Source organism: Triticum dicoccoides, chromosome 7A (genome assembly GCF_002162155.2).
Source record: "Triticum dicoccoides isolate Atlit2015 ecotype Zavitan chromosome 7A, WEW_v2.0, whole genome shotgun sequence".
NCBI classification, from domain to species: domain Eukaryota; kingdom Viridiplantae; phylum Streptophyta; class Magnoliopsida; order Poales; family Poaceae; genus Triticum; species Triticum dicoccoides.
The window spans coordinates 553,156,436-553,167,975 of NC_041392.1; the positions used below are offsets into that span (position 1 = coordinate 553,156,436).

The following is an 11,540-nucleotide window of genomic DNA, read 5'->3' on the forward strand; positions in this document are numbered from 1 at the left end:
CTTAGTTGCGGCCCCCTTGAAATACATGTTGTTACCACATGCCTTAAAAACGTGTCATTGTGATCCCGTTTAAAAACTCACCCTTGAAACGCATCTTGAAGAACATGCAGTTGCGACCCCTTTTAAAACATACAGTTGTGTCTATATAAACATTCAGTTGCCACCCCTCTTAAAAACATGCATTTGCGACCCACCTTAAAAAACATGCAGTTTCGACCAACCTTGAAAAAGATGCAGTTGCGAACTCTCTTGAGAAACATGCAGTTGCGACCATGCCTTAAAAACATGCAATTGCGACCTACCTTAAAAACATGCAGTTGCGGCCCCTCTTGGAAACATGTAGTTGCGACCCTATCTTAAAAATATCCAGTGCGACCCTCTCTTGAAGACATGCAGTTGCAACCCCTCTTGAGAAACATGCAGTTGCGACCCTACCTTAAAAACATGCAGTTGCAATCTACCTTAAAAACATGCAGTTGCGACCCCTCTTGAAAAACATGTAGTTGCGACCTCATCTTCAAAATATGCAGTTTCGACCCTTCTTGAAAACATGCAGTTACGTCTCCGTCTTAAAAACATGCAGTTGCAGCCCCTTTTAGAAAACATGCAGTTGCAGCCCCTTTTAAAAAACATGCAGTTGCAACCCCATCTTAAAAACATGAAGTTGCAACCCCTCTTGAAACATGGAGTTGTGACCCCATCTTAAAAACATCTAGTTGTGACCCCTTTTGAAAATATGCACTTGCAATCCACCTTAAAAAACATGCAATTTTGACCAGTCTTGAAAAAAATGCAGTTGCGACCCTCTCTTAAAAACATATAGTTGCAACCCCTCTTGAGAAACATAGAGTTACGATCCTGCCTTGAAAGCATGTACTTGTAACCTACCTTGTAAATATATAGTTACGACATCTCTTAGAAAACATATAGTTGCAACCACACCTTAAAAATATGTGGTTGCGACCCCTCTTCAAAATATACGATTGTGACGTCATTTTGAAAACATACAATTATGACCCACCTTAAAAACATGTTGTTGCGGTCCCTCTTGAAAACATAGAGTTGTGTCCTCGTTTTGAAACATACAGTTATGACCCACCTTAAAAACATGTGGTTAAGGTCCCTCTTGAAAACATGCAGTTGCTACCCATTTTTCAAACATGCAATTGTGGGTTTTTTTGAAAAACATGCAGTTACGACCTTGCCTTAAAAACATGCAACTACGGCTTCTTTCAAAAACATTTAGTTGTGATCATATTATAAATGTCTAATAGTGGACATGCAAATAGCCTCGGTAACTCCCCCTCCAGACCACAGTTGCGACCCTTTTTTTCCCAATCTCAACTTCATTATTGTATTGAGAGGGTGAATTTCAAAATTAAAAATTATAAGAGATAAATTTTGTAAAACTAAAACCTAAGCAATCATTTTGAAATTTGTAAAATGAATATTAAGCTAAAGTGAAATAAATATACTAAAATTAAGAAAAAGAAAATAGTGTACAACACAACGGACGAGACTTGCCTGCGATCAGACGGTCATTGACGTGAATGAGCCCATAGATAAAACTCAGCTAGCTGAGTTCTAGCAAATCCGAAAGGAAAATTGTGAGAACGTACGTTCCTTCCTTGTAGAAGAGAATACTCCAATCGGATGCTCAATCTCAGCAATATGACGTCAGAATTCCACAGGTGGGCCGGTTCAAAATAGCAGATCAGCCCACAATAGTATTTGGCATCAAATTCATTAGATGTATCAATTTGCACGACTTTTACAACCCAATCTACCAGAGAGCAACCGGAGATTTACAGATCTGACTACCATCCATCCCAAATTCACAGGTCAAATCAAGCAGTCCCCACGAACCATCACTTCGTTCCGGCGGGCGCGGGCGCCCCAACCGCCTTGCCCCGGAGCTTGACCTCGAGCGCGCGCTCCATCTTGGCGAGCACGGCCTGGACGGGGACGGCCTTGCCGCTCTCGTACTCCTGCACCACCTGCGCCCGCTCGCTGATGCGCTTGGCCAGCTCCGCCTGGCTCCACCCTTTGGCCACGCGCGCCTTCTGGATGGCCGCCCGCACGTCGCCGCCCACGCGCTCCCGCCCCGCCGGCTCCGTCATCTCGTCCAGCTTCCTCGCGGGCGCCGCCACGGCCGCGGCGGAGGCCTTCTTGTTCGTGCCCGCCGCCACCTTGCGCACCGTCTCCACCGGCGCGCCCGTCCGCAGCGCCTGGTTCACCGCCTTGGCGGACTTGAGGTCGGCCGCCTTGGGCTTCGCCCGCCGCAGGACCACCGGCTCCCAGTCCTGCGTGATGTTGCCGCTCATCCTACCAGTCGGCATCGCTCCTTCTGTTCTCTCTGCCTCTACCCTGTTTCCCCTCTTGATTTTATCTTCTCCTCGCCTTTCTCTTTCTCTGTTCTCGTGCCAATGGGTTGGGTGGGAAGGCATATATAGAGGCCGTGGACGGTGGAGGTGCACGATGACGGTTGGGGGGGGGGCGGTTCGGGAAGGTTCGTGAACGCGCTCGGGTGCTCGTGTGTTCTGGAAGATTCTGGGATTTTATCGGTTGCGTGTGGGCCGTTGATCGTAAGCAGTTCAGGGGAACGGATGGCTTGGATGGGCCAAGAAAAACTTGGGTGCCACGGAAAGCCCCAGTAGAAGATACTTGGCGGTCACGCACTACTCATTCAAATTCTGTGACATTTTTCCTAGAAAAAAAATCAAATTCAGTGCCCAGCACGAAATTGCAATTCGTTGATTTGTAGTCTTCTTTCTTCTTCTGAACAAAAGACAAATTTGAGGAAGTATTTTTTCCTTCCTCTGAACATTTTTTTAAGGGGATCCTTCCTCTGAACTGAACTATACTCATTGCCCAGACATAAAATGGTGATGTTTTAGATTATTATGGTTTTTAGGGGAAATGTCTATGCGCCGCCATCGCTAACGTCTGCATGTCCTTGCTAGTGAACTGGGGAGGGGAGGTTCGAGATGGGAGGGGGTGCCGAAAGAAAATGCCCCGCGTTCCTCTCAAAAAAGAAAATGCCTCACGTTCGCCTATTAGTATTTCATTTTGTGGTCCGCCTGATCTCTCGGTCCATTCAGTTTTTTCTATTACTAGGTGAGTGCCCGTGCGTTGCAACGGGAAAAACCTCATGTATGCATGGGTGACATATTGAGGTGATACTATCAAGAATCAACTCAACCAAAACTGCATCCAAATAGTTCTGCTTTTGTTACAGGATCATACAATCCGAATGCATGTATTTGTTTAAATAAAGATATGTAGATGGTATATAGTTTAGTCTTACAATCAAAAGACATTGAACTACCCACAAATATTCTTTCATATATACTTTCTAACAGTCAAAAACCTAGTGCTTTCAAAAAACCCTACATGTTTGAGTCAAAAAAAGAAACCAGTATAACTATCGAATTCAATGGCCATGGAATATAATTTATTTCACCGCGTATCTGCATGAGAAGAATAGTAGTGGTTACTGGTTAAAGCATGAATTTGTACAAAATAGCTTAGCAAGAGAAAAACAATGATCATATATTTATGCAAGATAATAATGGATGAGAACACAAAAGGGAAAAGGCTCAAGCTTCTATGTACCAAATGAGACAGAAAATCGTATTTTTATCCCAAAGTTAAATTAATAACCGCGGCATTTATTAAGATATAAAGAAAAAGTTAAAAGAGAAAAAAACATCATTACATAATACTTTGAAATGAGATGTTCAGCATTACATTTGCAGCTTCCAGGTTTTGCAGCATCAAATATACTGGACAATCAAATCATGTTGGTGTCTGGTATCTAGTTTCCGGAGTGCTCTGTACCATCATAATCTTCTTTAACAGCAGGGTCTTCTCCAAAGTGTATCGAAAAGCCACCCCCTTGTTTGTACAAGAACAATTTATCCCGCAGCTATTCATAGTTTTTTTTTAAACGGAAAGTGTGTGCAGTATAACAATGAGGTACTTAACAAGTTTGTTTCGCGTGGCTGAATGATGTGTTGTTACCTATAGGGCCTCAGTCCTTTTCTCCCCGAAACAGGGTTGTGCCGCCACGCCGTACATGTCATTCACTCGCTTGAACACCTCTTGTGCCATCCACCAGCAGATGGCGCAGACACCAATGATCTACACAGGCATATGTGTCAGCTGGGTCAAGTGCCAAGCACATATACATCTCTAGTCAGACCAGGGAGTTAGAGCTGGCGAAGAACCTGCCGGCCATGTTATGCAATCACTGCCGAGTGGGTAGATAAATGCTAAACAACTTGTCCCTTTATTGATCTCCAAGTTTTCACACTTGTATCCCCACCCCATAGCATGAAGTTGTAATACCAGCAACACAGAAATTCCTACGCGTAAAGATATGTCAGCAAGCAAATTGATCGACTATACTCCTGGACAGACATAAGTGAGGAAAACAAGAGTGTAAAAGATAAATGATACCCACGATTAAAGATTTCAAGAATTTGTCAGGAGTTATACCAGAGTCCGCTGATTGAACGACCCAAAAAAGTACTGTCATAAGTAACTCCACAGACGGTGTTCCTTCCCTCATGGTGCATGTAATATATACGAGCTTGTAAGGAACAGAATATTCAGAGCATTGTGTTTGTATGCCAATGCCCTCATCTTGACAATGAAACCTGCTCATGTAACTTCTTAATTATGTATGCAGTATTTTTTCACTAATTACTAATTAAACACAATATCGACTTGGTTGTGCAAAGTAACTGATTTAAAATACATAAACCCACGTTCTTGAGTTTCAGGATTCTAATTAAGGGCAAACTTCAAATCACGGAATTGATTGACAACTATACACCGCTTGGTCACACTTAATTCTCAAAATCCAATGCAGATCCTAGCCGACAGATTAAATACTTCTCCCTAATTGTTACCACGGGCCGCACATCCGTAACAAAATCGAACTCCAAATCACCCAGTACCCACTCCAGCGGTCCAGCAATGGAATCGAGCATAGGAAGACCCAATCTGCTCTCGTGGTGCAGGATGCCGAGCCTCTCCGTCGCCAAGCAGCCAGTGCTGCAATAGCCTCTGGATCAAAACGTGGGCGGGATCGAGATGGGAGGGGGTCTAGGAATTTAGCAGAGGGGAGGAGTGGGGATCACGAGCGCTTACCCATATCTTGGAGTTGGAGATGGGACGCCAGTCCATGCCACGGTAGCGGCGAGTTGCCGTCGTGGTGGTGCTTGGGCCGTCCTCATGCCACGACGCCGTATCCCGTCGGTCGCTGCCTCTCCTCCGGGGTGTGGGGCGGTGGGATCGAGATAGATGGGGAGGGGCGGATGAGCGGCTGCGGGTAGGGTGGGGAGGGGGAGGGCAGGGGAGCGGTGGCGGCTGGGACGGGGCGAGCGGAGATGTTTTCTTTTCCGGAGCTTTCGGTGGGAAGAACGAAGGAAGCGGAGGCATAGAGGGGGCGGACGAAAGGGAGCGATGTAAGAGGGGATACGGAACTTTACAGTTCTTTTAGGTAGTAGAGATTACTTTTTTGCGAGAAGGTTTCTTCAGCGTAGAATTCGTGTGAATTTTAGAGAATTGTTTTTTGATTTTTTCCTTCTTTCTGTGGGGCTTGTTTGACTTGTATGAGTGACCGAAAAATCACCAAAACATAGTGAAATTTGAAATCTTGTTTAAATTGCCGTCTTAGCTTTCTCCTTTTCTTTTTGGAGGGCACCTGACAGGTGCCCGACAATTAAGCACACATGTCAACTAAAAAAACTAAGCGCACATGTCAACTAAAAAAACTAAGTGCACATGTTAACTCAAAAAAAAAAACTAAGTGCACACGTTATTAACTCAGAAAAAAAAACTAAGCACGCATGTTATTACTTAGTAATTGACACCAAAATCCACATACATAAACATGTAAATGATCTTTTGACCTGGTGATTTTTTTTTTCTTCGATCTACTCATCAATCATCATGGCACACTAAATTGCCGTTGGATGTGAAATCTATACGACAGTCTTGACCAACTTGGATGCTGAATCTGCACGGTCCTGACCCCACTTCATGATCTACGAATGGGCACTCGACTCTGGGTCTCTGCCATCGGTACTTCGCGTGTCAAGCACACATCATAAGCCAAGATCCGCGTTTTCTGAGATAAGCACGCCAGGAACAAATGTAATTCATTCGTACTTCTTATATTAGGATACCACCAGGAAAAAGTATTGTGGCAAGGGCTTGAACAAGCATAATCCTTTATTACGTTATCGAAAAAGGCTTTCGCCCGGCTTTATATATAAAGCAAACCGTCCAAGTCAAACATCCAACAAGGTTTAAAACACACACATAAGTCTCACAACCACACATAGTAGTAAATAGGGTTAATGCTGAGGGCACAGCTCAACAAGCCCTGAAAACAAAACAACACGCTCACACACAGCAACCCGAGCAAAATCCTGCATTACGTTCCAAATAGCCACCAAGAAGAGGTGTTCAAAAAAAAACCCACCACATAAATAATCTGATTTTTCTGATAAGACCAGCAATAGGCACCTATGAATCAAGTACGTTTCCTTCCTGCTTATCGGTGGTTTTGAGCTAGGAACACTGGTAGAAAAAGGGCTTGTTGTCCCGGTTCGTATGGGCCTTTTGTCCCGGTTCCTGAACTGGGACTAAAGGATCGGTACTAATGCCCTGTCCCTTTAGTCCCGGTTCAATCCAGAACCGGGACAGATGGGCCTCCACGTGGCCTGTGCACGGAGCCCAGACAGGAGACTCTTTGGTCCCGGTTGGTGGCACCAACCGGGACCAATAGGCATCCACGCGTCAGCATTTCTGTGGTTGGGGTTTTTGCTTTTTTTTAAAGGGGGGGAGGGGTTTGGGGGGTTAATTTAGGTGTTCCATATATTGTGTTAGCTAGCTATAATTAATAGAGAGAAGTGTCCTCTCTTATGTCCATGCTTGGTCGACGCTACGTACTATACATACGTATAGAGAGGACTAGACACGCTAGCTAGCTAGTAAGCACACGAAGGAAACAGAAGATCGTCATGAACATATATGCATACAGAGAGAAGTGATATCGACCACCTCTCCTTCTCCGAGAGATTGGTCGAACAACAAGTTCTTGTATATCTATCCGACACTACCGGCTACATATATACAATAATTATCTCTTACAAATATAATCATACGGACTCATGGTCCACATAGTATTCTCCGTCTTCAGCAATCACGTGGTCAAGAAAGAATGCCGCCAATTCCTCTTGAATTGCTCGCATGCGAGCTGGTGCTAGGAGTTCATCCCGCTTCCGAAACATCTAATTTGAAGAAGGGGGTCAATACATATATATATGAATGAATGAAACTCAACACAAATGATGGTAATAAAATAAAATTGTGAATGTTGTTATTTACGTACTTCATATTGTTCGTCAGTGTAGCCCCGCTCACAGGTCGTGTGGCGGATGGACTCTCAAACGTAGTATCCACAGAAATCATTCCCTTGTTCCTGCCACAACCACTTTACAAGAAATAGAGGTCAATCAAACTGATAAGCAAGAATGCCAAATGGTATTGATGAAACTAGCGCTTGAATCAATAGGAGATGCGCGGAACATGCTACTATAGTACTTACTTTCGGGTGTCTAAATTGCAGCTTCTTCGGGAGTCCTGGAGCTTTTTTGGAGAATTTTTTCCAAACCCTGCCAGACAAAGAAAACAATTACTTGATATATGAGGAAATGAACAAAGTTGCTGATATGGTGGATAATGATCGATTTAACTTACTTCTCGAACATTTGAGTCATGTCCGCATAGTCCTGGGGATCTTTTCATCTTGAGTCTAAGACGGTTACTAGTCCCTGCTCAAGCTTAATCTCTAGGAGAATATAGTGGTAACTGCACATGCATGCATAACTCATCAATTACATTACTATAACCTTGACTAATATATAAGGGAAACCGAATACGCACAAGACAGTAACACTCACCTGAAGTTGTAAGGAAAGAGTATTATATCTTTGTTTTCATTTATTACCAACGATCGTAGCAAGTTGGCCTCGGTATCTGCGGCATGAAATTTAACCTGGGTTGCATCTATGAGATATGTGTTAATGAACCCAATATCACCGACTTGTCTTTTCTTCAATTCGGCGATCTTCAATCTGCATAATATAGTGAGGATGATTATAAATACATGCAATGAAAGAGCTGAGCTATATAGAGAGACTTAATGACAGAAGTTGTACTACTTACAGACAGTAGCAAGTGACCGTTGTTTTATCGAGGGCCAATTGATTGAAAAACTGAAAGAACTCCTCAAATGGAACAGGCAACAGTTCAATTCCAATGAGGTCATGCTCCTTTTTAACTTTCACATACAAAGTACTCCTCCCCCAGAGTCTCTGCAGATTTTGAAGTACCAATCATGCAATCTTTGCATCATCGTTGATAGAGATCTTTCATCTTTGACGAGAGGCTTCCCGTACTCGTATCTTTGTATCTGCACCTCCATGAAATCATAATGTACATCGTCGGGCAGGTAATCGCCAAGATTGCTATAACCGGGCACCATCCTCGGATCATTAGCGACGTTGTCGCTAGGCACCTTGAGCGGGGGGCACGATTGCTTCGCTTGTTCGCCGAGCTGGGCAATTTGTTTCCCAGCTCGTCGTTCTTTCAGCCTTTGATCACTGACAGTACTTCCCGACCACTCCGCTTCGGCAAATTCCTTTCCAATAATGCGCTCATAGTTTCCTTTCGGCGGAGACTTGGGTGGTTTTGTCAGGGCAGCCAGAGTGCGCTTCGCTTTCACCGGATCTACCTTCTCCTCCGGAGGTGGATGTTTCTTTGCTTTCATCCCTTCAAAGTAGTTCCTCACTTCTTCTCGTGCGATCTCGGCGTTCTCCTCCGGGGTCCTCTCATATGGTAACTTCTCTGGAGTCTTCAGAGAAGGACCGAATCTGTATTTCCTCCCGCCTCTGGCTGTACTGCTAGACGCCGGCAGAGCAGACGGAGCGGTTGTCTTCTTTACTTGCTTACGAGGCGGAGGAGAAGGACTACGACGCGCCGGAGCAGCCGGAGCAGCGGCAGGTCTCTTCCGCCCTTGCTGACGAGGCAGAGAAGGAGGAGCCTGGCTGCTCGGGCACGTCGGCGCAGGCGGAGAAGGAGGCGGAGTGCCGCCACGCGCCGGAAAAGGAGCCGGTCGAGTGCCCTGATCGTCACTCGCTGGAGGAGGAGGCGGTGGAGGAGGCGAAGTGCCCTGACTCGCCGGAGGAGGAGGCGGTGGAGGAGGCGGAGTGCCCTGACTTGCCGGAGGAGGAGGCGGTGGAGGAGGCGGAGTGCCCTGACTTGCCAGAGGAGGAGGAGGAGGCGGAGGCATCCAGTTCAGAAGGTTGATGAGCTCCTTCCGCCATAAGCATGGAGTCTTCAGAGCAGACCCCAGCCTAGTCTCCCCTTCACCGGTAGGGTGGTCAAGCTGGAGGTCCTCAAATCCCTCCGTTATTTCATCCACCATCACCCTAGCATATCCTTCTGGAATCGGCCGGCAGTGAAAAGTTGCGCCGGGTTCAGTAGGATAAACAGAGCCAACAACCGCCTTGACCTTCAAATTCATCCATTGCGTCATAAGATGGCAATTTTGAGACTCCGTGATAGCATCCACGGGATAGCTGGCAGGAGCCGTCAAGGCATGCTCCGGCTGAAGCAGCTCGGTGGAAGCCATGCTGCTTCTCCACTAAGATGGCGGGGTAGCTTCCGGGGAAGCTTCGACAGTACGTTTGCTGCGATTTGCTTCTCGTTCCTCTATCACTTGTACCCTTGCTTGCAGCGCCTGCATTTGGGTCTGCTGCAATTTTTTCCTCCTCTCCTGGGATTTGTAACCGCCTGTGTCCGGAAACCCAACCTTCCACGGAATGGAGCCTGGCGTGCCTCGTGTCCGTCCAGGATGCTCAGGATTCCCGAGGGCCATTGTGAGCTCGTTGTTCTCTCTGTCTAGAAAGAACGTCCCTTGCTGCGCTGCTTCGATATACTGCTGAAGCTTCCTGACTGGTATGTCTATTTGATCGTTCGTCCAAATGCACTTCCCTGTTACAGGGTCCAAGGTTCCGCCAGCCCCGAAGAACCAAGTCCGGCAACGGTCTGGCCAGTTAATTGTCTCTGGTTCGATCCCTTTATCAACTAGATCATTCTCAGTCTTGGCCCACTTAGGCCGGACTACGAGGTAGCCACCTGACCCCGTGTGATGGTGATGCTTCTTCTTCGTAGCATTTTTCTTATTTGTCGCCGACATCTTCTTACTCTTTTCCGATGTCTTGTGGGCCACAAATGCGGGCCAGTGATCTCTGATCTTCTCATATCTGCCCTTGAATTCTGGTGTCTCTTTATTTTCGACAAACTTATTCAGCTCTTTCTTCCACCTCCTGAATAGTTCTGCCATCCTCTTAAGAGCAAAAGACTTGATTAATTGCTCTTTAACTGGCTTCTCTGGATCATCCTCTGGCGATAGGGTGAAATTTGACTTCAGCTCAGTCCACAGATCATTTTTCTGCATATCATTGATATAAGACACCTCAGGGTCTTCTGTAGCCGGCTTTAACCATTGCTGGATGCTGATCGGGATCTTGTCCCTAACCAAAACCCCGCACTGAGCAACAAATGCGCTCTTTGTCCGGAGGGGTTCAATCGGTTGGCCGTCGGGCGCGATTGCTATGATCTCAAACTTTTCATCCGAGCTCAACTTTTTCTTCGGGCCTCGTCCCTTTACCGAAGTTGTGCTCGATCCGGAGGGCTAGAAAAAAGAACAAAGACTTAATTAATATGTGTACATACCAAAAAATGAATGCATCAATTAGCTAGTCAGCAGAAGCTTAGCTAATATATATACATGGCCGGATTCGGTTCGGTCACCGGAGACATCATCACGGTCTCCTTCTTGCACCGGCATTGGGTCACCGGAGCCGTCCTCAAGGTCTCCTTCTTGCACCGGCATTAGGTCACCGGAGCCATCATAATCATAGCCAGCTGCTTCCAGACCATCGGTGTCGTTGAGAAACAACAAGACGACGGCATCACTTCCTCGTGCGATTATGTCCCCCAACAACTCTTCTTGTACTTCGTCTCGGGCGGTGTCCATAGTTTCTACAAATATTGACAACATGGCAATTATTATTCAAACATGACAGATGGATATATTAGTGGCAAACGTAGAACTAATATTAATTAGTGACCTCGACGCTGCTTCTCTAGGGTTTGGGGTGGCCTCGACGCTGCTGCTCTAGGGTTTGGGGTGGCCTCGACAACGCTTCAAGGATAAAAAAAGAAGAGGAAGAAGAAAAAAAAGAGGAGAAGAAAGAATAGAGGAGTACTCCTCTTTTTTTCTTCTTCTTCCTCTTTTTTTATTGGGAACGAGGGCCATCGAGGGTCACCGAGCGGTAGAGGAAACCCTAAATAGCAAGTATCGTGGGTGTGAGATACATGTGGCCGTCGGTGTCGGACACTACATCCACGTCCCACAAGTGACGTGGGCGTCGAAGCCCGCGTCACTTGTGGGA

At 46.0% G+C, this 11,540-nt stretch overlaps 2 protein-coding genes across 7 annotated transcripts; both read right to left on the minus strand.

Moving 5' to 3' along the window:
* Positions 1-1,663: 1,663 nt before the first annotated feature.
* LOC119334434 (multiprotein-bridging factor 1c-like) lies at positions 1,664-2,438 on the minus strand. Its single transcript, XM_037607002.1, has one exon. The coding sequence runs from the start codon at positions 2,337-2,339 to the stop codon at positions 1,869-1,871; it is 471 nt and encodes a 156-aa protein (XP_037462899.1). The 5' UTR covers positions 2,340-2,438; the 3' UTR covers positions 1,664-1,868.
* Positions 2,439-3,229: 791 nt separating this feature from the next.
* On the minus strand, positions 3,230-5,421 carry LOC119327765. Of its 6 annotated transcripts, none has more exons than XR_005158680.1 (4): positions 5,158-5,419; positions 4,230-5,061; positions 4,024-4,143; positions 3,230-3,470 (listed from the first exon to the last, which is right to left on the minus strand). XR_005158680.1 is itself a non-coding variant. In XM_037600859.1 (4 exons), exons 1-4 carry the CDS (start codon positions 5,241-5,243, stop codon positions 4,082-4,084), a joined length of 447 nt encoding a protein of 148 aa, XP_037456756.1. In that variant the 5' UTR covers positions 5,244-5,418; the 3' UTR covers positions 3,694-4,081. The 6 variants fall into 6 exon arrangements, 1 of the variants encoding a protein (XP_037456756.1); XR_005158682.1 differs by lacking the exon at positions 3,230-3,470 and having other exon boundaries at positions 3,694-4,143; positions 4,230-4,367; positions 4,466-5,061; positions 5,158-5,421; XR_005158681.1 differs by lacking the exon at positions 3,230-3,470 and adding an exon at positions 3,694-3,897.
* Positions 5,422-11,540: the final 6,119 nt, after the last annotated feature.